The 26,763-nt window shown below is 36.5% G+C and overlaps 3 protein-coding genes across 6 annotated transcripts in view; 2 read left to right on the top strand and 1 right to left on the bottom strand.

Moving 5' to 3' along the window:
* The window catches only part of LOC108743098 (AN1-type zinc finger protein 6), a 50,746-nt gene extending 36,497 nt beyond the window's left edge, over window positions 1–14,249 (top strand). For all 4 annotated transcript variants that reach the window (XM_018478540.2, XM_018478533.2, XM_018478549.2 and 1 more), the window contains 4 exons: window positions 9,142–9,529; window positions 11,016–11,201; window positions 12,143–12,293; window positions 13,319–14,249. In XM_018478540.2, the coding sequence (XP_018334042.1) occupies window positions 9,431–9,529; window positions 11,016–11,201; window positions 12,143–12,293; window positions 13,319–13,467 (585 nt within the window). In that variant the 5' untranslated portion in view covers window positions 9,142–9,430 and the 3' untranslated portion in view covers window positions 13,468–14,249. The remainder of the gene's footprint in view (window positions 1–9,141; window positions 9,530–11,015; window positions 11,202–12,142; window positions 12,294–13,318) is intronic.
* Window positions 1–26,763, top strand: part of LOC108743039 (moesin/ezrin/radixin homolog 1) — a 95,946-nt gene that overhangs the window by 487 nt on the left and 68,696 nt on the right. The window lies entirely within an intron of this gene.
* Window positions 20,196–25,260, bottom strand: LOC108742937 (protein artichoke). The gene is made up of 7 exons (XM_018478304.1): window positions 24,975–25,260; window positions 24,872–24,906; window positions 24,040–24,312; window positions 23,879–23,978; window positions 23,524–23,813; window positions 23,322–23,468; window positions 20,196–23,261 (listed from the first exon to the last, which is right to left on the bottom strand). Exons 1-7 carry the CDS (start codon window positions 25,243–25,245, stop codon window positions 20,319–20,321), a joined length of 4,059 nt encoding a protein of 1,352 aa, XP_018333806.1. The 5' UTR covers window positions 25,246–25,260; the 3' UTR covers window positions 20,196–20,318.

Genomic DNA, 26,763 nt, shown 5'->3' with positions numbered 1-26,763 from the left:
TCCTTCCTAATAGTTTCCTTTCCAAAATATTGGAGGTCGGTCAGTTTGTAGTAAGCACTGTATTTGTTATGATTATTTTGGTAAATGGAGAAAGGGGGTGAATGTAAGGAATTGTTGTAATTTAATGCAGGATTTCTTCAGATACATTTCCGGAAATGTGTACCAAAAGCGTGCTGAATGAATAAGCATATAATGAATAGGATATTTTGGAAAGGTTTATGTAGGAAAAATAAAGGAAAGCTTCAATAGGTCTTAAAGTTTTTGAGTGTACAAACAAACGTTTCAAATCCTTGTTGGTAGTCAGTAGAAGGATATCCACTGCATTATATTGCAGACCAGTACATTTACAGTTTTATATTACAGTAGGTTAGTCATGTAATTGAAATTTTACTATGTTGTCATCTTGCAGTATTATTTTCCCTCTCGGTTTTGTTGTTTCTTTCGTAGTCAGTTTCCGTTACCAATGCCGATCGACAACGGAAATTCTTCAAATAATTTTACCCACTGACAGTCGATGGACGGTGAAACCGCCTTTGTCATGGTGTTGTTTCTATCTCTGTCGTCTTCATTATTAGTGCGTACCATCGTGAGGTCGTAGACTTGATGGTATACAATACATGAGTGTAAAGGTATGCAAAACAACCTGTTTGAACCGTTAACAAAAGGGGGGCCCTGTAAAGAACGAATATGAGACGAGACCGTGTACACGTACGTGAACGGAATCGAAAAGATGTTGATGTTGATGATGATGCTGAAGAAGAAGATTCTGTCGCGGCCCACTTTCTGTGCCGTTGGAGCGATCACGTTGCAGAAATACGTAGATAGCGAAGAAGATCCTGTTCGCGAATGAGCATAAAGTAAATGTTGACGAGAGGGAGAAAGAGGTTATTAAATGTTACTGCTTGAATAGAATTTTCGGTTTGCTTTCGGTCGGAAGATTAGATGACTATTGTATAAATACATAATAAGAAAAAGTATGGGAAGGTGGTAGTATGGACGAAATAATACCGAGTGACGTGATCTACTGATTAGATCATAGCTTAGCGTTTGGAAAGATATATTCCGGATACGCTACCCTTGGTCCCATGTAGAAAAATTATTGGGGAGCGCCAACATTTCACAGATTCTCTCAGTTTTCTCCTGCCTTCATCTCGCCTGTCTCAGTTCCTCTTCCACTGATTCCCTTGATTTCTAAAGGCTGCTAAGAGGCTGTCACCCATCAGTTTGCATTACAATGTATCTGGAGCAGCAATGTTCCATCGGCAGTCTTTCACTTTTCACTTTTGTCTGTCTGTTCTTAATCATTCCCACGATTAGTAGAAGGTGACTGAAGAAGATCTTCCACTTAAATTCCACTGATAGTCCTTTGTCTGTCTCGTCTTTCCCTCCTTAACCATTACCATTGACTATTTCCTACTGCTTCTGCGGGAGGCTATAAGTAGGTCTTCCGTCCTGTTGGTGTGTTTATAAAAATGATTCTTTCGTTAATGAAAATAATAATCGCTCACGTATCCTGAATCGTTTAAAAATAATCGGAAATTGTAATGTATCTGCAACGAGTCTTATGCAATGGAGAGTCGGTTGCTTTTCTCTTTTAAACGATGAAATAAAAGTGAAGTAACTGCTGTTGGAACTATTGTTCTGCTGCAGCAGACATCGATTACTTTTGTTGTTCGTTCACCGTGTATTAACTAACTGTATAGGTAGGTATAGCTAGGTACGGGTACACTTGTACGCATTTTTCCTAGAACTAACGAGTGCCATTGTAGGTTACGCGGGTAATAAGTCGACGAGAAACGTTTCGTAATTGTTTCTGAATTTCACCGTGTTGTGTGCACTTGCAAGGTTGCGATTTCGCTTGCGCGATATCTCCCCGTCTACCGAAAGGGAAAACAATGGTAACCCAAATAAAATGACGATACGGTAACGATTATGCTAATAGAACCGTTTTTCAAGGTTTCTTTTCTGTACGTATTCCTTAAAGCGAAGCCACATAATGGGTAAAATGAACGTGTTTCCTCATTTACAAAAATTACCCAAAATATGAAGTATGCAAAAGATTTTTTGAATTTGATACCCAGTTTTGTAGTACGTATAGATTGCAAAACTTTTATCGCTTAATAGCTAATTGTTAATAAAAAATTGATAGATAGGTAGATTTAGAAATTCGAAAAAGATTGTTAAAGGTGCATGTTAGGACCGCGGCGCTGTATGGGTGCGAAACATGGACGGTGGGCGAGACGGAAAATAAAAGGTTAGAAGCGGTCGAAATTTGGAAAATACCGTGGATAATGGTTAGAAATGAAGAGATATTAGAAGGAATAGGAGAACAGAAGACTATGGAAGTCAATAAAAAATAGGCGAGATAGGTTGGTAGGAAACCTTGTTATGCATAAAGGTGTAGTCGGAAACGTATTAGAGGCAGAAACGGAAGTTAGGAGGGGTAGAGGTAGACCGAGATTAGATTACTGTTCGCAAACAAGTTAAGGATGTGGGTTGTTCTAGTTTTAGGGAAATGCGAAAATTAGTTCAAGATAGGAAAGAGTGAAGGTTTTGTCCAACCAGTCTGAGGACTGGCGACCTTATGATGATGATGATGATGATGATGATGATGGAATTGGAAAATTTGGACGTGTTAAAAATGAGAGTAAAAACAGTCCAAATAACCGTTCATCTGTACTTTAAGTTGCTTTTGGAAGGCACGTTTCGTGATTTTATTAATTCGACCCACAGTTTGTATCAAAGGCTTTTTTGGATTTTAGGCTACACTAATTTTTTTTTTTTTTTTCAAAAATGCTGCAAAGGTAATGAGCAATTTATGAAAAAGTTTGTCGTGCTTCTTTTACTCGTTTTAACAACGGTGATGTTTCTGGTCCGAGAAGTGTGTTGAAAAGTCTGATTTGTGGAATCGTTGCGGCCTTGCTGGTAATCCATCCGTTAGCGTTTCACTCCAATTATTATTGCATCGTTTTCAGTTTTCGGGTCACAATGCCGCCACAGCCACATACACTCAAATACGTTTGTGACGTACGTATAATGACAACGACAGGAATACACAAAACTCATTTCGAAACGTTATGTGTGCGTAATAAACAATTCAAGTTTCTCTGAACACATGGACAGTAGCAGTCCCATGGGAGAGAGCTTAGACGACTGAGTTCTCCTAAAATGACAAGGATAATGGATTTTTTCCAAACTCCACTTGGCATACTAATGGAAGGCACCATATTGTGAAATTTTGGAATCTTTCGATCGATATTTATTTTAGAAATAGTCTTTGGCATCAGCAGAAATTCTATTGCGAGTTGGACGGTTGCGCGTGCACTTGGTGCATACTTGACCTATTGATTACGGCACACGTGTTGCACGTGACGCCTAGCGTCGTGGCGCGTTGGAGGCGGCGTCTGTTTGGCCAACACGAGCTAGGTTTACATAGTTTCATGTGACCGCAGTTTTCCTATCATTTAATCGATCAGCTGCTTTCCTTGGGGAAAGTTTTCAAAACACCTACGGCGAAGTGGTTTTCCCAATGAAACAACTTGGCTCATACTTTTACACTAAATTCTTAAAAAAAAAGTTTTTAAGTATTTGACTTACTGATTAGATTAGTTTTCTATTTTTAAAACATTCTTTCATTTTAATTATTCTATGTATTGATTGAATATAGCCCACGCTCACTGTAAACGTAGGCCTTGAGCGTAGGTGGTTTCTGTTGTTTTTTTTTTCTGTACCAAATGGCTAGTCGACAAAAAGTGTAAACAAATACCCCGATTATGTAACTGCTTTATTATCATAGTACGTTTTTAGCACCCGATTTCGTCCTTGCACTAATCATGATTTATGTGACGAATATGGCATTGTGCAAATTTTTAATGGCAGTACCAGACAAACTGTGATGTAGGTACCATTCTTTGTTCCTGTTCCAGCTACATACACGTTAAGCGTCGTAGTTATAAACCATTATTTTATTTTTTTTTTATGATTGCATCATTTCCACATTCGATTTTAAATTTATCTTTCTCAAATAATAAAATCGCTGATAACGTTTGCGTTTTATGACGCGCTTATTCGTCGTTTGTTTCAATGTTTTGAATGTGTATTGTGTAATAATGGCGAGGAGTCCACGTATGCAAGAAAAGGCGAGATGATGATAGGTATGTACTTTAATTAAATAAAATTTAGGCGCAAAAAAAAACAAGGCCAACCACGCGACTACATGAGAAATGGAGCCTTGGAATCGGGCCAAAAATTATTTAATTTTATTGCCGATTATGCAACTCACGTTGATTCGTTGAGATGTGCTGTGGATATGGATATAATTCTTGCCCACGAGGTGTGCAATTATGGTATAAAAGGTGAAGATAAATTTCTCCTTGAAGCGGGAATAAGCGACACAAAAGAGGGGTGGGTAAAGGTCTAGCTAGAGGATCATAAGAGGAGGTCTACCCCACCATTGTACCATAAAAAGTTCGTGGCGGTTTCACCCCCATAAAAAGTTATGGCGGTTCAAAGTTAATAAATATGTCAATTTTTATACATTTCTAGGCATGTAAATATTTATATAGTCATTCTTAAACAATATTCAAAGGTAAAACTAATGAAAAATACATAAAAATATTGAGAAAGTTATATAAAACATTATTTAAATATCTTTATCAATAGGGTAGGTTAGGTTAGGTTATCGGGTTTTGTTCAAGTGACCACCCTCTTTCGATCCCCCACCTCCACCCGCTTGAAAATAATTTTTTTATTGAATTTTATTTGAATTATAGTGTATGAAAATTGTCAAAATAATCAACTTTCAACCCCCATAACTTTTTAAGGGGGTGAGACCGCCGCAAATTTTTTATGGGGTTTTACTCAGGTGAGCACCCTCTTTCGACCCCCCTTCCCCTGTGGGCCATCATCTAAGCCCCATAACTTTTTATGGGGGTGAGACCGCCACGAACTTTTTATGGTACAGTGGTAGGAGAGACCTCCTCTTTCGATCCCAGAGGGATCATCTAGACATTTACCAAGGGTGTTGTGTTAGGAGAATATAATCTTTAGTATTTTTATGATTATGTTCTGTCGTATAGTTCCTAATGTCCTGTACAGGCTGATCATGAAATTATACGAAAAAAGGTATTCAAAAGTCAGACGCCATCTTGATGACGCTTTGTTCGGTGTTACGAAACCCTCTTAGTTATACTACTGCTACGTATTTTATTTGAAAATGTGTTCCATGTTGTTTTTGCTTGAAAACATTAAGAATTATATCGCAGTCTTCGAAAGTTGATTACAATGATTGTTATGTGTTTGTGGGCAGATATTGATCAGAATAGGCTTCTTCTCAGACATTGCGGAACTATGCAAGATGTCGGTCAAGGTTTGCATATTTTGCATGACCGTTTCGGCTCGAGTAGAAGAATAGTAGAGGAAGGACAACTTTTCTTTTGTAGCACACCTTACAGAGGTATACCGTGCACACTTGTTTGTCTGGTGTCTACGAATTCGAAAACCGAATTCGTTCTTACTCCCACAATTGAATAGAAAAAACGTGGTAGACATGATGTAATCAATACAATTACAGACGTGGATACTTCGTGTTTACCTTTGTGTTTTGGGATACAATTTTCCGTGGATAAAAGGAAAAACATCAAGGAAAGTTAAATAATAAGTAAATTATAAATATATTGTAAACAAAAAACACCCTATCTACAACGCAGATATTAGTTGGTCTTTAAACAAAAAAAAATACACAACGAACTGTAGCGAGCACACACGTGTTTCGCCCGTAGCGCCCGCATCATGAAGTAGGCGAAACACGTGTCCGTTCATTGTGGTAAAAAGGGGGGAAAATTTTTTGTAATACAAAATATCCCCAGTCCACAAGAAATAAAAAGACATTATTTGAAATTTTTGTCTTATTGGATGTACTTAATTAAAACCATAATAATTGGATACATGACTGGATTAAATGCAAATTAACTAAATAAAATACTGGATTAAAACAAAAATGTCTGACCTGATACAAAGGCATTACCTATAACGGTATTACTGCCCTTGCAGCACACGTTTTATCTTCCTTCGCAAAAGGGGTTGATGGCACTGGCTTTTAGAAAACTAATTTCCACTTTATAAATGGATTTATGTACTTGGTTGTTTTAAAATAAAAATAAATTAGGATGTAGCCGGAACCATTATGTCCGAGCTCTCCATAACACCTTCAACTTCCTTTCTAATCGATCATCCTCATCCGATATACACTAACCCCTTCCCTCTCACCACAACTTTACTACCTCATCATAGGTGTCTCCTATTCACTATCAACTTATAGACCACTACTCATACTATTATAGGATAGATCTACTTGCAATCCTTCCAAGACAGTCAGCATCTTTTATCTTTTGCAATCTTTTCACTATACTTTTACTACCTCATCACAGGTGTCTCCTATTTAGTATCAACTTCCTATTAGAGATCATCCATATCAGAAGGATAAATGCACTTGCAAACAGCGACAATAGCACCTTTAGTATTGAGGATTAAGGATAAAACAGTTTAGTTTGTAAAATTCTGTTCTTTTTGATGACGAAACAAAATGATTGTTCTTTTGAGTTTCGAAATGTTACGTAGGAAATCATTTAAAAATTTTTAAATTTCGAAGGATATTAATGCATATTATAGTTCTGCACTTTATATATAATTTATTGTATTACATTAGATTTGTTAATGTAGAAGAAAGGGTGTGTTATCTATAATTTACTCATGTGTGCTAACAACGGATTTGTTCATGGATATTACTTTCTCTATTTCGAGATTTTCCGACAGACTTAATTGATTGCCTTTGGGTTGGTTATAATATAATTTAGTAGCGTGGTTTTCGAAGTGGAGTAATTCGCTTTTTGATATTTTTTCATAAATATCTGTTTTTGGAAATAGATATTAAGAAGCGATTTTTAATTAATTGGGTCAAGAACAATGGTTTTTGAGATGGCGTATTATCTTTGCTGTTTTCTTGCAGAATTATTTAACGATACCTTTTTGTTATGCTATGGGTGAGAAAGTTTAACGCAAAAGTGATAATTTAGGAACTGCTTGACATATAAAACTAATGGTTCGCATTTATCTGTGTGCTTACGTTATCTGCATATACCTTTAATTGTGTTTGTATTTAAGCAACTTTCTAAATTGCATGGCTCGTCCACCTATACCATTCCATCCAATATGCCAATACCTATACAAAGATTGTAAACACGTTTGCATTATTCGTAAATAATTGGATACCTATTTTCATAGTTTCTATTAGTAAATGAACTATTAAGTTGCAGTAATCACTTCAATTTTAATTATAGCATAATGGAGACATTAAGTATACTTCTATTAGTAAATTAATTTGTACAAACTCCACAATTCATTTTTATTATTTTGTTATTGAATTGTGTATAAAATGACAACGATAAAAATTTTGTATGAAAAGTGACACCTTGGTCTGAAACTTTTTTAACATTTCCATTTGGAATTCTACGTTTTAACATTTTCTACCGTGGATATAAAGTAGATCTAAAAATATTTTCATCTGTTCGTGAAAAGTGAAAAATAATCGAAGAGTACCTATTTTTAATTTAGTTGTCAAATACACGTTTTCGCTTATTGCGAAATATATTAATTATGCACGTGCTAACCTACCCCTAGTTGGGGCATGTGGGTAGTTTATCGAGCTTCGAAGGTAGGGGAAGGTGATTGATATCTTCGTATAAATTGTGCTGATCATTATTTGCATCCCTCATTAAATTGTATTTATTACGTTCAATACAACTGATCTCATTTGTGTGTAAATTAGTTCAGTTATTGTTTACGAGTGGTAGAGTCTAGTGCAGAACTTCGCATTTCTATTTCGTGTGATGGTAAGATAATGAAAAATGTATATTTTCCTTAAGAAACACATCATGGTGAGGAAATAGTGGAAGCATTATTTTCCTGGTTTTTTTTCCTTGTGTAGCTTTGACTGATATTCGGGTGCCTGTTCTAATGCGTCCATTTCGTTGTTCTTGAGGTCCTTTGTTAGTGTTAATGTTCGTTCGGGTGGCGAAGACCCGCGTACCTAAGTATGTGTGTATGATTGGGGACATTGACCCGCCCACGGTCGGGGGCCCCCACGTTATTACAAAGTCTTCCCGACCACGAGGCGACCGACTTCGTCGTTTTATTTTCTTTTTTTACCTTTTTTACTTTATTTTTACCGTCATCGGACTACGACATGCGGAAGCGTGCGTGTGTCACAGGTGGCGTAAAACGTCTCATTTCCTCCCTGTGTGGGTCACCGTTGTTTTGATTTCACATGGAATGCAAGGAGAGCTGTTTGATAAGTTATTAGACGTTAGAGGAAACTTTGATTATTTTTAATGGTCCTTCGAGCCGGATAGCTAATTTTACTGCGTGAATATTTGGTATATGCTTGGCTTCTGCATATGTTTTTTGGCGGTGTACGATTGCGAGCCATTTAAACGTTTTATCCACGTGAACTGTTCTACATAGACCTGTAGATATTCTTGCCAAAAACTTGTCGAGAAACACAGTTCATACCGTACTAAAAAATTACCATTGCATCATCATGTGATCCTTTAAAAATATTTATTTTGGATGAAAACAATAGCTTTAAATTTATAAACTCGTATGTGACGTTAAATTTACAAAGTAATTTAGTATTTATTCATTTGTAACAGCGTCGTTTAGTTTGATTACGCCAGAAAGCTTCTCAGAATGTTTTTTAAACTTTGAGTAAGAATATTGTGCATAAATTACATATACGATAATGGTTCATGCGTCTACTTGACAGAGTTTCATGTATCAGTGTAAAGTACTGATGACCTGTTTTAATCAGTGAACCTCTTGACTGAATGGGTCAGAGGTGGTTGATAAAAACATCTCACTGCATCTTTGGCCAATGCTTGTTTTCTTAATAATATTATACTATCCGACACGATAGAGCATAGAGAAAAAATTGACTTTTTCAATATTATCGAAGCACTTCCTGGTCTACACTTATCGCTAATTTATTTACAGATTATTTAGATTATATTCATAATGTTGTTGTTTTCGTAGTGTAATAAAACCATGGTAAATATAGATACTGGAGTTGTTTTCTTTTTATTGCAGATAATAATATGATTCTTTACTGACAACTGGTGTGGGTCAGCAACCGCCCTGGTGGTTCTGATTCTTCATTGCTCGATCCTTGGTTCAAGAGAAAGAAGCGGAGAAAACGGAAGCGGTTAAGATAAATAAAATTGGGCATCATCGCGTACGCGTTGTTTTTGTTTTCATTGTTATTAGTTAATTAGAATTTTGGTTCGACCTCCCGTGTGAAACTGAAGTGACTTCTTGTGTTAGTAATATTAACAGTACATAGTGTGGTTGTAATAAGTAAATAAAGGACTTGTACGAAATGGAGAAGGAGTCAAACCCCATGCAAGCTCTCTGCCGGTCAGGTTGTGGATTCTACGGCAGTCCTGCCACCGATGGACTTTGTTCTCTATGTTATAAAGTAAGTTTTTTGTTTTCGTCAAATGTTTACTACCAGAAATTCCGTAAATATAGTTAAATCCGGTCTTATCGTTTAATTCCAAAGGTTAATAACTAGTTGTATCCAATCAATAAACACAGGAACTATAAAAATATGTTATTTTTGCCATTATCTCTTGGATTTTGGTTGGGAAATTCCACTGTTTCTTTCTTGAAATAGTTTAATACGTACATGGGGATGGAGGAACTCCAAGTACCCACTGTTTTAGTAGGTAAAATAAAAATTAAATGTGTCTAGTATGATAGGGAATTGTTGAGTTAGCAGTTTGACGACGTGTTATTTTTGCACTTTTAACTTTGCCATTGTAATGTCGATATGCAAAAGCGCTATTTGTGGTGCTGTTTGGTGCAAAATTTGCTCGGTATGCACAAGGCGGAGACCCGAAGGTCGGCCGAGTTTTTGTTGGCCGTTTTTGCGCCAAGTTGGTCATGCATTCGCGAACGAAACAGATAGATAGATAATAGTTAGATAGACACTGCCCATGTACTAATTGCGAAAAATTGTTTCGAGATAATGAAGGTCGTCGTTTAACATAAGTGGGTACTGTTACCTTTACTTATACCTATGTTTTATGTTAAGGATATTCGGATCCGTAAAACTTGGAATTACTAATGAAAGAATTCAGACAGGAGTGCACGTGGATTGGAGAATTTTTTATTAAAATCATGAAAAGTGTTAAATAAATTACAATTTCAATAACAAATGAATAGTTGGTAAAAGGCTCTAATGGCACTTCCAATAATTTTCATTATTTCGTGTTCATCTTCAACAAAATTCCTTCTCCAATTATATAAAAAATCCCCAGTTGCTCTATAGGGCTATGGGGACTGATAAATTTTCCCTCATCAGCGTCATGTTTTTAAGGCTCCTCCCATTTGACGGTTCTCAGTAGTGAAAAGTTTTTTAAACTTAATTTTGAACTATATTGATCATTAGATATGTTTTCTGGTAGTTGCTTTAGTATAATTACTACAATTTCCTGTAAAGAACAGCTTGTTGGCCTTTCTGGACGCAATCGTTGTCCCTAATTATAATTAATTTCCCTTTAAGATTAAGCTCTGCCAAGAGACAGGGTAAATTACGCATGCACGTTAACAGTTATATTAATAATTATAAATGCATATGTACCGATGGCAAGCTGCATTTGTGCACAATTGTTTAATGGGTTTATTGACATACAAGTATTTGTATGTACGTGTGCATCGCAGTGAAATTGAAAATTAATTTAGAATTAGTGCGCATTTTCTGTTGACGTGTTTTCCATGTACATATATTAAAGGCAGTTAATGGTTATTTTTTGTCTCGGTTAGATTAGAGTTCAACGAACGGAAACATTATGAAAATAATATGAAATGTTCGGTGTTATGGTGTAAATTGTTCACTTTACTCCGTTTGTTTTTAACCACCGATGTTACGTAGAGCTTTTGTTACTTGTGTACTTTTGCAGGAAGCCCTGAAAAAGAAACAACAACCCCCCGTTTCGACCCCTAGTCCTGCTTCCTCAGTCAACAACGCACAATCGTTCGCCAGCTTTATGGATGCAGCGACGGCCACCGCACAACCCACGATACCCACTTGCCACCCCTCTGTGCCATTGTCGGCGTCGACGGATTCGAACGCTGACTTAAACAAGGTAATATTTTTTTTGGTTTCAACAGTAATAATTAATAGGGTGGGGAGTACTTTTCCTTAAGTGTGCTTTGCACTTGGGAATCGTCAAAATGTCAAGGTGACATCAAAATTTACAGAGTTATGTCAAACAGTCATACATCGATAAATAAAGAATGTGAGGAAAACATAGAAAAATTGCCTACAAACAACGAAAACGGGCAACAATCCGATCTACAGCATCCGGTAATGGGACAAATTGAATTGATTGATTATTTGTTTTTATAAGTTTTTCGTTTTTGTTGTTTGGACTTCTGCGTTCGAAGACGAACTCTAGCAAACTGAATAGGTACAAATACTACCCTTAAAAGTAACCCACATCTTTATAAGAATATTTAAATGTTATCAGTGAATTCGTCACAGTGATACTGACGATGTTTCTTTATACCTTTAATGCCTATTGTGTGAAGTTTAATAACTTGAATATTATGTGAAATAAGCCTGAAGTTGTGGCGACTCCAGATGGTTAACATAGGAAGTGCATAATCTTAAAATTAGGAAAGACAAAACGGTGCTTCAATTACTCACTTTCATTAAAGAGCCGCCACTGGTTTCAGGACCTGAATAATTTAATTTTATTTACTTGAAGCCCGAAAGCTTCAAGGAATTATTTTGATTAAGTGAGAAATCCCAGTATTTTGGATTTTCCTGTCATTTCTCATCGGATGTTTCTTTTACGTTTCTGTTATTTCTAGTATCATAATTAAGGATTACTCAATTGTTTATTGCATTATAAGTTTACAAATACTTCTTAATGGACAAGCAATGCATATAAACAAATAAATTTATAATTTCAAAGTAAACGCAAATATTTACAATGCTTCTTCATTTAGTATCTTGTTTTTCGTGAGAATTGCTGGCAAATAAGAATTTTGTGGAGTAATTCTTGTGTTTTCGATTGTTCAGGAAACAGACGATGGCGTCCAAAACCAGAACGAAGCGGCCGCAAGCGGTAACTCCGATGTCGATTCGAACCCGGGTGACAAAGACGGCGACAAGGACGCCAAAAAGAAAAAGAACCGCTGCGCTGTGTGCCGTAAAAAGGTCGGATTAACAGGTAGGTGACTTTCCATTCCCTCCCCTCCCACTCGCGCTCAATCTCATCTGCTTCGTCGTCTTTGTCCGTGAGAAATTTAGTAGTTTTGATCTTGATAATTATAATGTAGGTAGTATATTACTAATATTGCCGATGCGATTTGTTTTTTTATAAAATGTGGATACAGAAGATAAAGATTTCATCCGTCCCATTAATCTGTCGTTAAAGTCTGTCGGTGATTTTAATAACACCCCTTATATGTTTTATGAACGTAGTTAGAAGTTGTGCTTTTTCAGTTTAAAGAAATGATGATTAACTTGTGGTTTTTTTCTAAGCTGCTAGACTCGTTTACCATTTTACTCCTCCTAGTCCATCCACAGACATTTGTTGATGATGATACGTATGTATGTTTGGTCTCATCGCCAGCACCTGTGTCTCATTGACAGGATACTTCTTGTTCATCTGTGAAATGTATTTTACGGTCTCATGGGTTCATTTTTGCAACAACAAGTAATAGAACAATTTTTGTATAGGGGACGTTTTATATTCGATAATTAATTATTAGTAGACTCTTTTACTTCCTTACTTATTTTTATCACCAGAATATCCTTCTTGTTAATTTAAAATAATGATATCCTTTCGGAGATTGCCATCACAATAGGTGGAATCTGTTGAATACTTTGAAGAAAGTTCATTCTTAAATTTCTATATTACTCCTTCCTGTTTCTTTATCAAGAAATATCAGTTTTCAATTGATTAGTGTTTTGACTTCTACCTTTTGCCTTTTACAGTAAGTTTTCGTCCCCTTTTCTTTAAGAAAGGACCATTTTTCAATCCAGATTGTTTCCCTCATGATAGATACCTATATCTTTTTTTTTTTGTTTTGTACTTGCCCCTTCTTCTATGGCATCTGATGTTACTCTGGTGTATGCAAAAATGAATTTATGTAATTAATAAACGCAACTATGAAACTGAAACGTTTCGTCTGTCGCGCTGGTGTTAGTTACTCAACCCCCCGTCAATGTTGTGTCGTTTCCGTTTTCTAGGGTTCGAGTGCCGCTGCGGGGGACTGTTTTGCGCGGTGCACCGATACAGCGACAAACACGAGTGCACGTTCGATTACCGTGAGATGGGGGCGAAGGAGATCAGGCGCAACAACCCCGTCGTCGTCGGCGAAAAGATCCAGAAGATATGAACCCCGCCACACGCGCACCACACGCACAGTTTAGTGGACTGTTGTTTCGTTTCGTTGTTAGGTTAAAACATACATAATGATTATTATTATAACTATTATTATTATTATGATTATTACTATTACTACTACATACTACAATACTACACAACTACTACTACTACTACACTACACTCTTATAATCATGAAGATGAAAAAGAAGGTGATTATGACGGTAATGGCGAAAACGATGGCTCGAAGACAGTGGAGAAAAACAAGTCCTTTTTTAAATGGCGTATGCAAAAACTGACGAAAGGATGGAATGAAAGAGAAGGGGAGGGGGTGGATGGAATACTGGGTGGTGCGTTTGTGGTTTTAAGTGCGTACAGGGACGCTGACTAAGTGACTATAACAGAAACGCGCGTGCGCGCAAGACTTGGAATGCCTCCCCCTTCCCATGTTAACACAAAACACAAGTGATAATCGTTGTGTACTAGAACTAAAGCTACCGCTACACTTTTAGTAACTATTATCATTAATTGTTTACTACCACTTTGTGAAGGGTAACTAACGTCACAACAACTACAACAAACAAACAAACAACAAAAAAGAAAAAAATAAGAAACAACTGAAATTTAATTTTTTTTGAATATATAATTAATTTGTTGCTACCCTTTGAATTTATTTCTTCTTGTTCTCGACCATCGTTGGTACTGTGTCGTCTTAATTAGTTCAAATGAATCGATTAAAAGCAGATAGCAAGAAACAATAATAATTAGAGGTCAACAAAAAAATAAATAAACAAATGAGAGAAGAACGCATCATTATAGTTATTATATTATCCATCAATTTATTCACACTTTTATNAATACTTTCGTTCAAGGTATGTATCTTGAATGTCATATACGTATGTGTATCTATGTATTATAATGCAGACTTGATTATCATAATGAAGGTTGACACCGAAGTTCTGATCGGTTTCACTATTGTTTTGCTGAATTGTTTGAAAATAACTCAGTTGATGTGAATGCCAGTTGACGAAAGAATTATGCACAGTAGTTGACTTTGTCCACGTTTGAACGGAAATAAGTCTTTACAAACTTAATATTGTAAAATAAGAACAAAGGCTTTCACGGCCGGAGTCCATAGTAGAATGAAGATTCGGGCCGTGGTCTAAGTAAACAATATTGTAATCAAGGATTTGGCTGAAATAGTAACTCAAACCGTAAAGCTTCTTTAAAAAAATTGTACCTAACTAGTAAACAAATTTGACCAATTGCGTCAGCTTCCTATGGTGAGTGTTTTGGTCACGAACGTATGAGCCGTATCCCCATCGTTTCGCACTCTTTATGTTATTAATAATGAATCTTCTAATAATTACGAAAACACTTATTAAGTACCTTAAGCACATTGAGATTTAAAATGTGGTTTTGACACCAATCCAAATTTTTTGGGTGCTTCTAAAGTTAATAGATGGAAAACTGTTTTCTTGGGGTTTTGACTTTTTGGACAACGTCCAGTACCATCATTAAACTGCGAAACGAAATCGTGTCATAGTTGGTTTTCTTAATCTATATTGTTTTCTGGTATATATGCTCATGAAGTCGTGATTCTTAAAGGAGTTTATTGTTTTATCATATTATACTTTCATAGTCTTGTAGCCTAACATTAAAAACGAATTGACGGATTACTGTGCCTCTGCAATAGAAAGAAATGTCAGCGAAAGGTCTTACTAATAAATAATATACGTACTTTGTGTTTCGTAATTGAGTTTTCTCTTACATTGGATCATATATATAGACATATTAGAGGCAGAAACAGGAATTAGGAGGGGTAGAGGTAGATCTAGATTAGATTATTGTTCGCAAATAGTTAAGGATGTGGGCTGTTCTAGTTTTAGGGAAATGGGAAGTTTAGCTCAAGATAGGAAAAAGTGGAGGTACGTGTCCAACCAGTCTTAGGACTGACGACCCTATGATGATGTTGTATTGTTCGCAGTTTCGTATAATTGAAACTGTATAAATTCAGATGTGTTTTATTTTATTGCGGCATTCCATTTTCTTTGTTACGATTTAATAATTTCGTTAGTAATGGTTTTTGGTTTTATAGTTTAATTTTCTGCGACTAAATGTATTGGTTATAACCTTATAACGTACATAATGGGCATATTAAGAACTATTGTTCTTGTAATCTTGTTCGACATTCTAAAGTCGTCGTTTCGATTTTATTTGTGTTATTTATTATTGTGTTGTTGAACTTACTTGTGTCGGAAGAGATTGATGACCGGCGTATCTTTGTCTGAAAGAGACTACGGGTGCTCCATAGGGCAAGTTGGGAAAATCTGAACCCAACACAATTCTGTCGCAATCCACGTACAGGGCCGGGTTTCCGTCTAATTCCACTTCCGTAGGGCCTAAACCACATCGGCACGGAAAGTTTAATTCTGGTGATATTTCAGGACAGGGTACGAAATTCATTTCCGTTAAACACGACGGCCATATTACGGCAAATACAACTAAACAGGGCCAATACTGCATCTGAAAATAAAATAAAAAAAATTGGTCAGTGGCGGTGCATAATTTCATTTGTGAGATCTTGAGCAACACAATATACTTGCTCAGTCGTGAAATATTGTGTGGTATTGAAAACGTTCAAAATGTGACTTTCCCCACTTCCAATATAACTTTAAGGGGTGGACGGATCAAAAATTAGTCTTTGCTCATCTTCGCTCCATTGACTGGCGAAGGCGAAATTTTCGCAAACCACGGATACATCGTAATACATAATTTATTTTCCATAATTCTTCCCCTGAGTAGTATCAACCGAATTATATGTGCCAAATAAGGGTTGATAAGATTATTTATTTAAAAAAAAAACGACCAACGTTTCGCCTCAGATTAGAAGCTGGTTAATGTATTAAGTATCAACGACTTTTAAAAAATACCTTGATAAGTCTCTAATGTGAGGCGAAACGTTGGTCGGTTTTTAAAATAAAAAATCTTTTCACTCCTGTCACAGACAGCCGCTGCATGGTTTGTTTTGTATAGAAGGTTAAGGGGATGCAATTGCACAGTTGATGTCGTTAGAAGCCGTCGTTAATTTATGAAATTAGTAATAACTATTGGGCATCTATCGTCAGTTACTCAACTTTTAGATAAATATAAAATTTCAAGCATTTTCACGTTTATTGTGTCAAACAGGCAGATCCTTCATTGTTTTCTAAATGGTATTCGATATTCGTTTTACGTATGTTACCTAGAGTAGGGATGTTTTTCACAGATTTTGTTATTGAACTTTGAATGTTTTGTTGTAAGTTAGAATTTCACAGCGTTGATATTGCGCGACAATGTCGGTTCTTGGTCTTGTGCTGTTCGTTTTATTCGTCGGTTACTTAAAGAGAAAACTGCAAATTAGTGTTTCGCTTCGTTTGTGTTTTTCTTACAAAAGCACGTAAAACTGCCGTACTATATCTCACTACGACTTAAAGTTAAATACCATGAAGGCGAGAGAAGGTAATAGCGATATCCATCCTGGTCGGTTCCGCGAATCAATGCCATTGTTGTTATCCGTAACAAAAGTAGAACATATCGGCGCTAAAAAATGACAATTTATAAATTTCATTACTATTAAGTTGTGTTTAATGTCGCAGTTATTTTTGAAGAGCAGTGGTTCGACTGGTTTTCTTTTTTTGTGTCTCATATTTTCTAATTTTCCGGACACTATTTTTAGTATTTGTGACAATAACCGTATGATTGACATTCTTTATTAGTACAAAAGAGTGTTAGAATATGGGAAAGTTGTTTAATAAAGAACAATAAGTTCTTGATGAGCAATTTTACGAAACTACCTTTATATAAAGTTATTCTTTTAATAACTAATCGTCTTCTTTCGTAATAAGACTATACAACCATCAAGAAGAAAAAACAAAAGCGAATAAGTGTGATTTCTGGTGCATATCGGAGAGGGACCTGTTGCATTCGATTGACAACAAACTATTATGTACATTTACGTAGTTTTAAACCACCATTGTAAATCTAGTCGCATAACAGATGAAATTTAGGCCACCGATATTATCTTCGGTAACCAGTCAAGTGCAATGTGTTTCGTCTTTAAATTTAAACCGATAGATAATACTTTAGAAAAGAATCTATACGACAGCTCGTGAAATTGATATGAACAATTTATTTCTTAGTTAATTAGATTCCTTGCGTTCCAAGTGAATGAATATCGTTGGCATATAAAATTGAACAGGTCGGTTCTCTTTTCAAGCTAAAATGATTCGTCACAATTTATAGTAAAATCATTTTTAGAGAGTTACAGTGACATACAAAGTGTGCCTATTGGTTTATTAATAGAATAGGTTTCATATGAGGTACAAGGTCGGTGTTAGCTGTGAATTGGGTGCATGGAATTTGAGGTCCTAGGGGATTATCCTCGCGAAGATTTAGTAATTTTCGGGATTTTGGAGTTGGATCTTTTGAAATAGGATTTATGGTTTATGAATTCAAAATTTGAATCAAACGGAGACAGCCAAAAGTGTCATGCAGGACTTTGACAAACTACTATAAAAAATCGTTGAACACACTTACTTAAGCGTTTTCTTGAAGTCCTATGTCTACTTTTGCAAGAAAAAATGTCTAATATTCGAGCTTTGTATGTATGTTATTTCAATATTTCTAGATTTCGTTGATTTCATAATACGCACTAATACATAATTATCATTATCTTTATGAGTGTGCGGTTAATATGGTAGGCGATATGTGGGCATTCATGGCTTTTATGTACTTCTAAAGATTATTACAAGGTTATCTGAGTGAGGATAAAAAAATCCATGTAATCTTGCAACTAATAGAATCGCAATTGGTAAAGGCTTCTAAATTTCTGGTTTCGCCAATATCAACTCGTATTTGACCAGCAATTTGTGTTGCTATTTCGAACTAAACCGAAATTGGTCTATAAAAGTAAAATGACTAATTCGAAATTGTTAATATCTACTGCTAACTGCTAACTCCTGTCCATATTCCTTATACAGTAGAATATCAAGAGAGACACCGAAAAATTGTAGTTATAGAGTTTTCGACTTGTGGAGGATTTTGATTCGACTTGTAGAGGTTACGATTTGGTGTAGGTACTTACATTGTCGGCGAATCTTTAAAGTTTTCTTCGAACTATAGACGTAATTAGTTTCAAATTATCGAGTTACAGAGATCCAATTTAATTTTTCGAGTTATAGAAAGAAAATATGTACCAAAATGGTTTGCAGGGACTCAGTGATTATTTCGACTAATAGAGGGGGGTGAAGGGAGGGAAACAAAACGTTTTTTCGAGTTTTGGAGTTTTTCTACTGTATTTGATAAGGGCCTTACGAATGTAGATATGTAGAATTTCATGAACATCATTAAAGTGCTAATTATCACTAATAAGTTCGAATCTGCTTCAGGCAGATGTTGATATCAGCGCATAGATGGCAATATATTATCAATAACTTGATATTAATCAACTTTAATTATTCTGGCTTCTACATGAATGGGATGTACCGTGTACATTTTCTTTAAGAGGCAGAGAAAGTTTTTGGCGTGTTAACAACAAGACTTAGCTTTTCTAAGATAAGCAACCATTTAAGACGTTCATTTCGGACACTGACAAATCGATTCCGGCACGAACGCACGCAATTCAGGCAGTTGTCGTTAATCAAACGAACCGGAAAATAAAAACCATGACGAAATAAAAGCCATGACGATGAGTCGCGATAAAGGCGCTGCTGCTGCGCCTTTGATGTCTCAGTGACAGTTAGTTTGCCCGCTGGCCGTCTCTCGCCGCCGCCACTGTGCCGTTTATGTCAACACAAGGTGGGCTGGGGCTCGGGTTCCTCTCATATAATCCGCTGGACACCGACCTACTGGGATGGTTGACCCCGTGCCAAAGACGGAGTAAACGAGTTGAAGTCGTTTTACAACCGCTTCCAATACGTGTTGTTTTTTTATCTTATTTTTTTTTTCGTTTTTGGAGCGGTACTCTTAAATTTGGGTCTTCGAACTGTACCTACTCGCGGTTTTGTAGGGCTGTGGTTGCAGTGACCCACATTTTAGTATGTCGTTCTTTTAGTCGCACATTGTGGGTAAACTCACAAAAACTTTTCTCTCATGACGATGTACCTACAGTTTTGACGTTTTTTTTTTTCGTAATAGTTGTACTTTAAACCAATAACAGTTTGGATTTTCAAATTATCTTTTTCTAAATAAATTAAAAATATAATTAAAAAAATTTAGTTGTGGTAAATGTGTTAATATAAGGATATCAGTCATCAAAAGGTCGTCAGTCCTAAGACTGCTTCCTTAAAACTAGAACAACCCACATCCTTAACGTTCGCGTTGTCAACGGAGCACTACCAGTGAGGATGTCAGCCGCAGTAGCTGACGAAACGTCTGGACGGAATAGTTCACTTCATTCTATCACATCCTTAACTAAATATTTGCGAACAGTAATTTAACCTAGGTCTACCTCTACCTAGGGTTGCCACCTTTTCAGGCTTTACATAAACTATTTCTCGACTAATAGGTTAAAAAAAAAAGTACTCGGCATANCAGACGTTTATGTAACGGTTAATTAATAGTACATAAATTAATTTAAATACGAACAAAATAAACTTTCTATTTCAATATGCCTAATTCTTAAATACAGTAGAAGGTAGGTAGAAAATGTATTGTTTTTAAACTTGTTAACAAACCCGATTTATAAATACCATGTCTTTATTTTATTACGAGGGATAATTAATTTTATCACTTTCGTTGTGTCAACATGATAATTGTATCTGTTACTTTTATTACTTGTAATAAGTTTCGCGAGCTATAAAAATCGCACTTTTTTTAATTCAACTACCGATAACTTTTATCATCTGTCGGATATGCTACGTAATAGGCTTGACTACCATATGGCGATCGGCCCATTGTGGAATAGGCTGGTCTCGGTGAAACCGACATGTTATGCATTTTATGCGGTAATGTAGCAGCATAACCAGGACCGTACTGAGGTATAGCATATATAGGGGCACCTTTTACACTGCAGGCACAATTGCTTCCCGTGCTGTGAGGCAAGGCCCCATTAACTACACCCACAGGCCCTCCTGTGTACCTTGTGGTTGCCCTCAATCGTATAATGCAGATTATTATGATAAGAGCCGTTATAAATGCAACAACACCCCCGACGATTCCTATGATCAGGGTGTCGTCGTTACCAGGACTTGAAGCTCCAGTTAAGGGCTTTTTGGTTGTACTCCCTCCGTTGATTTTAGATTTTGCTGTGGGTGCTAACGACCAAATTATTTCTGGTTCTGTCGATTTTGTTACTACGTTTGTGGCTTTCGATTTGGTAGCAGAGGACGAAGGTGGGGTTGTTGGTCTTTTAGGGTCGCACGTAAATTCTTTTTCGTCTATTTCGACAAAGAATTTTTTGGACAAGTAGTCCGGTTTGGTGCATTTCAGGTTGACCATACTGTATGTTGTAGCAATCCAGCGTCTCAATGCTTTGGCGGTGCAGTCGCAAACAAGGGGGTTTGATTCCAGACCTGTAATTTTTAAGTCGCCCCGCCTGTCGTCCAGGACAGTTAACATTTGCGGACTTAGGGTAGTTATTTGATTTCCTCCAAGGTCTAACGTTATTTTAGACGATCTGGGTACAGGGAAAAATAATGCTGGTGGTATCGAAATAATTGAGGTATTCGTAAATTTTATGGTGACTTCTGGCGATTTTAATCCTGATAGTGTCCCTGATGAAACGCTTTGGAGTCTATATCCCATAATCCCAACTTCTTTCAGTCTAGATCGTAAAATTGATTGTAAATTATCGCTTCCTATAGAAGGATCTTTGGTTTCTATGCTGACTCTTTCAAGGGCTGGTAAATTCTGCAATAGGCCCTTAACATCAATGTAGCCCACTTTCGGGAAGTTGTGTGCCTCTAATATTGATAAATTAGGTACAAATTTAAAGGCGCTCTTTTCGATTCTGTCACATTGGTTGAGATCGTGCAATTTTAACGTTTTTAAGGATTCAAGTCCTTCGAAATCGGTTTGTGAAATTGATTTTATTGGATTGTGAGATAAGTCCAAGGACTGCAGGTTGTTTAGTAGAGCCCATACTTTCGAAAACGACGTAAACATCTCGGAAAGTTGGTTGTATGACAAATCCAGATGTTCCAAAAGAGACGTTCTTTCAAATGTTGTTTCGGATAATTCCGATATGTTGTTATGCGATAGATTAAGATAGTGCAAGAAGGGCGTTTCCAGTCTTGTGATTCGACTGATATTTGTTCCAGCTAAATTGATCTCTCTTACCGTTTTTGGTTCGCCCAGTACATTCATTACCGATTGTTCAGAAAGGGGATTGAAGGAAAGATCTAATCTTTTAATGTTTACCATAAGGCTGTCTTCGGCAGGTATATTTACCAATTTATTATGAGATAAATCGACGGATGTAACGAAGAAATATTGTCTCTGTAGCGGTTTCAAAGGCGCTATTTCGAAAAGATTACGCGCCAAGTTTATATTTTCTAACATTTGCAGTCTTGCTCTTTCGAAAATTGTATCTGGCAAATCTGAGAGTAGGTTTCCTTCCAAATCTAACAATTCCAGTCGTATCAAACCTTCAAAAATCCGTTCTCCCAGTCGCTCTAATTTATTGTAACTTAAGTCGAGAATTTGTATCTGGGTGGAGTTGTGAAACGCCATTTCACTGATTGATTCAATCTGATTTTTCTTTAAAAGTAATTTCCTTAGGCGAGGCAAACGAGCAAAGTCAAACTCTTCCACGTTTTTGAGACCATTTTCGGAAAGGTCTACTAGTTCGAGATACTGCAGTGTCGATATGAGTTCGGCAGGGAAAAATGTGAATTTATTTCTAGCCACGTAAAGTTCCTTCAGTCTAGGATGGATCTTGAAGGACGAAGGGAATAAGTAGTTTAGTTTGTTATCGGAAATATCTATCACTTCTAAGCTTGTGCCGGTGTTAAAAATTTCTCCTTTGAAAGCGTTCAGTTCGTTACCCTTTAGTAGTAATTTCTTCATGTTCATCACGCTAACAAAAGCCCCCTGTCGTATATTATTTATTTTATTATAAGATAGATCTACGACGGTTAGGTTTCGAAGGTTTGCGAAGGAATTATCGGTTATTTCGGTGATTTCGTTATTTTGCAAATAAACGTAGTGCAACTTGCGGTTTTTGCTGAATAAATCTGGTGACAAAATTTTAAGACCTGTGCCACTTAAGTCAATTGTAACGAGTTGGGTCAGTTTTTGTAGAAAACCTGAAGGAACAAAAGTCAAATGATGGTTCCCGCTTAAGTTTAGGTGTTTTAAACTCGTCAATGATGCGAATGCATTTCTCGGCAGCTCTGTTAATTTATTATCACTTAAGTCGAGTACTTCCAAAGCTGCAAGTGCCAGTTGGGGGCCAGTGATTGCACTAATGTGATTTTGGCACAGGTAGAGTTTCTTTAAAGTTTTTTCCAATCCTCCCAGAGCTTCAGTGTTTAATGTGGTGAGAAGATTTCTTGTTAGATCTAATTCTTGGAGTTGTTGGAAATATTCAAAGGTGCCCGATGGTAATTCGCGTACAACATTCTTTGCAATCGAAAGTTTTGTTACTTTTTCGGCGACGGATCGAAGAATGTCACCCGATAAGGCCGCCACCCTGTTGTAATCGAGGTATAACGATGTCAGGTGTGGTAGACGCCCAAATGCTGACGCTGGTAGAAGAAGAATATTGTTATCGTGAAGAATCAAAGTTTCCAGGTTATCCAAACCTTCGAAAGCGTCGTCTTCGATCTAGAACAGAAAATATTATAAATTAAAATGAAGAAATAGCTTGGCTTAGCAATTACTTACAGTTCTCAATGAGTTAACGCTGATATCCAATTTCCTCAATTGTTTTAACCCTAAGAAGGTTCCCGGTAAGATATTGGCAATATTGTTTCTGCTTATGTCAAGATGGTACAAGCTCGCAAATGGAGTTAATTCGGCGCCATCCAAATGCTAGATAATAAGTTTTCGGATTAAGGAGATTCTTGAACATTTTAGAAGAACTTACTTGAATTAAGTTCGATGAAAGATTCAAATATCTCAGTTCAGCAAAAACTTTCAGAGCCACTGATGGAAATTCGGTGAGAAAATTGTCGGAAAGATCCAATAGTTGGACATTCTCTGCTCCTTGGAATACGTCGCTGTTGAACCTTGCAAGTTTATTGTGTGCCAAACGAAGGGTTTTTAGATTCGCAAGTCCCACAAAAGAACCACCTTCTATATTGGCAATAAGATTGTGAGCCAGATCGAGATGTTCCATGTGCTTTTGATTGTAAAAGGCGCCATTTTTTAAAGAACCTGCAACGATTTTTGAAAAATTGTAGTTGAAACAAAGGGATTTACTACTTCGTGGAAAACCGTACCGATTCGATTGTCTTTAAGTGAGAGAGCCCTCAATGCCCTGGGCCCGTTAAGCGAAGAAGTCGGAATGGAATTCAGACTGTTATCGTCTAAATAAAGTTCCTGGAACAAAATTGTTAGAACTACTCTGTTAATGCATAGTTTGAGTGACATAACTAATTACCTGAAGACTTTCGCACCCCTCGAGGATTCCTTCTTCTAGAGCTTTTATTCTGTTGCCGCTTAGATCCAATATTTGCAAGTGTTTGAGTCCATGAAACTCGTTGCTTGAAAAAATTGGATTTAGGGTGTCGCCTAATAAATTTTCAGCGAGGCGCAGTTCCACTAAAGTGGACTGCAATCTTATAAGCAGTCTTTCCGTTAATCTTCGTAGGGAATTGCCGCTGAAATCGAGCGTTCGGATCGGCAGGCTTGAGGTACTGAATACCTGAAAGAACTAAGAAAAGTTTGACATCATTATCATTGATCTGATCATTGCATTTCTTGAAAACCTACATATCTAACTATTTGCGGTCAGTAATTTAATCTTGGTTTACCTTTGCCCCTCTTGTGCTTCTGTTAAGTCACTAACTAGCCCTTCATGACTGTGAAGGTGTCCTATCAAACCTATTTCGCCTTTATTTAAAATGTCCTCTGTTCTCCAGCTCTTCCAAATATCTCTTCACTTCTAACCTTTTTAATTCTTTAACAACAACTTTAAACTTTTGGATGTTTCATTCCTACAAGTTGCTAATGCTAGTGGGCGGACAGTCCTTCCAGGAGGGTAAGGAGAGAGGCTGTCTTCATCCTCCTTTTAGGAATCGTGGGATGAGGTTCGGTGGAGGTTGGTGTGAGAAATATGAAACGGACGAAATGAAGATAGAAGAGGGAGAGAGATTGTCTCTGGAATAGTACCGATACAGCATCTGCCTAAATAATCATGGAAAACTAGGACTAGGGCAGACGGACCCGGAATCGAACCGATGCTAAGTAACATCCTCCAATAACATCAGTACAAAAATCAACAAGTGTTTGACAAAGTCGTCACGTTCTTTATGTAAGGGCTATTTCGAAAAGATTACGCGTCAAGTTTATATTTTCTAACATTTGCAGTCTAGCTCTCGAAAATTGTATCTGGTAAATCGGAGAGTAGGTTTCCTTCCAAATCTAACAATTCCAGTCGTATCAAACCTTCAAAAATCCTTTCTCTCAATCGCTCTAATTTATTGTAACTTAAGTCCAGAATTTGTATCTGGGTGGAGTTGTGAAACGCCATTTCACTGATTGATTCAATTTGATTTTTCTTTAAAAGTAGTTTCCTTAGGCGAGGCAAACGAGCAAAGATAGAAGAGGGAGAGAGATTGTCTCTGGAATATTTCCGATACAGCATCTGCCTAAATAATCATAGAAAACTAGGACTAGGGCAGACGGACCCGGAATCGAACCCATGCTAAGTAACATCCTCCAATAACATCAAAAATTAACAATTGTTTGACAAAGTCGTCACCTTCTTTATGTAACTAAACTCAAGGTTTCTGTAGTAAATTATTCCTCCGGGTGGAAAAAAAACAACATTTTTTTGTGTTTCTATTACACAAGGAATGTCATCATTTATATAACGAAGTTGCTAAGTTTTTATGTATTTATTAACTAATGAAGCGAGTTATTTTTATCGGAAAATCCTACAACTTTCATACTTATGCAAATATTTTGCGTCTGTATAAATTAAAATTAAAACGGCTGTGTATTTTATTATTTCCATAATACTAGATCTCATTCGAAATACTTTCGATAATAATTAGTGAAAGGAAACGTATAAATTAATTACTATAGCAGCTGTCTGAAAACGATTTTTGTTTTAAAATGATTTTCTGTTCCAAAAACGATTGTGAGAGTTTCCTTAAGAAATAGAAATACGTGCGCTTTTGTTTTATTCAGTAATTTTGCGCGAAGATTGGCTTCGTTTTTTTTTTTTATAAAACGAATTCATGTAGAAGTAACACTGGACTTTCTTCTATTATTTGTGAGCTGGTGAGCGTTACTACACTTGGTATGTGTTTAATAGCCCATATCATTTAAATTCCTCTGTAATTGATTCATTATCAAGAAAAGCGAAAGGTTGTCAGATCTAAGGGAAGAACAATAGACGACAATTTAGCAACATAAGCGCATTTAAACGTACATATGTGCCATTTTAAGTTGTTTAATGGCATGTCTTAAAACAAATGTTGTACAAAGTTAAGATAGTGATAACAATCGATGATTTATCAATATCTACACCAATTATCATTTATCATGTACACGCCGTACGCGTTTCTTGGTATTACGATGTCAATATGATTGATTTTTTAACGGTTTTGTAAAGCATATTTTATGATAGCAAATAAATGTCAATTGGTTTTTATATGTGTATTATGTATTGTATGCTTAGATTTGCAGATGATTAGCATCTAGCAAGGAGGACCTAGAGATAGCTTTAAATAAAATGGAAGCGGTACTGACAAAACAGTACTGTATGAAAATAAATAAAAAACTAAAATACTGGCATGCAAGGAAAGAAAATGTAGGGAAAGAGCGAATATAAAGATAGGAGACGAAAAATTAGAAGAAGTGGCTGATTTTAGACATCTAGGAAGTCAGATAAGTCAGGACGGAAGGAGTAGTAGGGTTATAAAGCAGAGGATAGCGCAGGGTCGTGTCGCCTTTAATAAAAAGAAGTCACTTCTATGCTCGCGAACGGTTAAATTGGAAATTCGAAAAACATGGACAGTAGGCGCGGCGGAAAAGAAAAGGTTAGAAGCCTTCGAAATGTGGTGTTATAGGCGGATGATGAGGATAACGTGGGTAGAAAAGGTTAGAAATGAAGAGGTATTGGAAAGAATAGGAGAACAGAGGACTCTATGGAAGT

Source organism: Agrilus planipennis, unplaced genomic scaffold, assembly GCF_000699045.2.
Source record: "Agrilus planipennis isolate EAB-ADULT unplaced genomic scaffold, Apla_2.0 scaffold19, whole genome shotgun sequence".
Lineage (NCBI taxonomy): Eukaryota > Metazoa > Arthropoda > Insecta > Coleoptera > Buprestidae > Agrilus > Agrilus planipennis.
This window is presented reverse-complemented; position numbering and strand designations above follow the sequence as displayed.

Coding starts and splice junctions, on each gene's coding strand:
- LOC108742937 (XM_018478304.1), bottom strand. CDS start 25,245: ATGCTGTATCGGAAATATTCCAGAGACAATCTCTCTCCCTCTTCTATC. Junction 24,313..24,871: donor TCAAACACTTGTTGATTTTT/GTACTGATGTTA, acceptor AACTTTTCTTAG/TTCTTTCAGGTATTCAGTAC. Junction 23,262..23,321: donor GCGTTAACTCATTGAGAACT/GTAAGTAATTGC, acceptor TTTCTGTTCTAG/ATCGAAGACGACGCTTTCGA.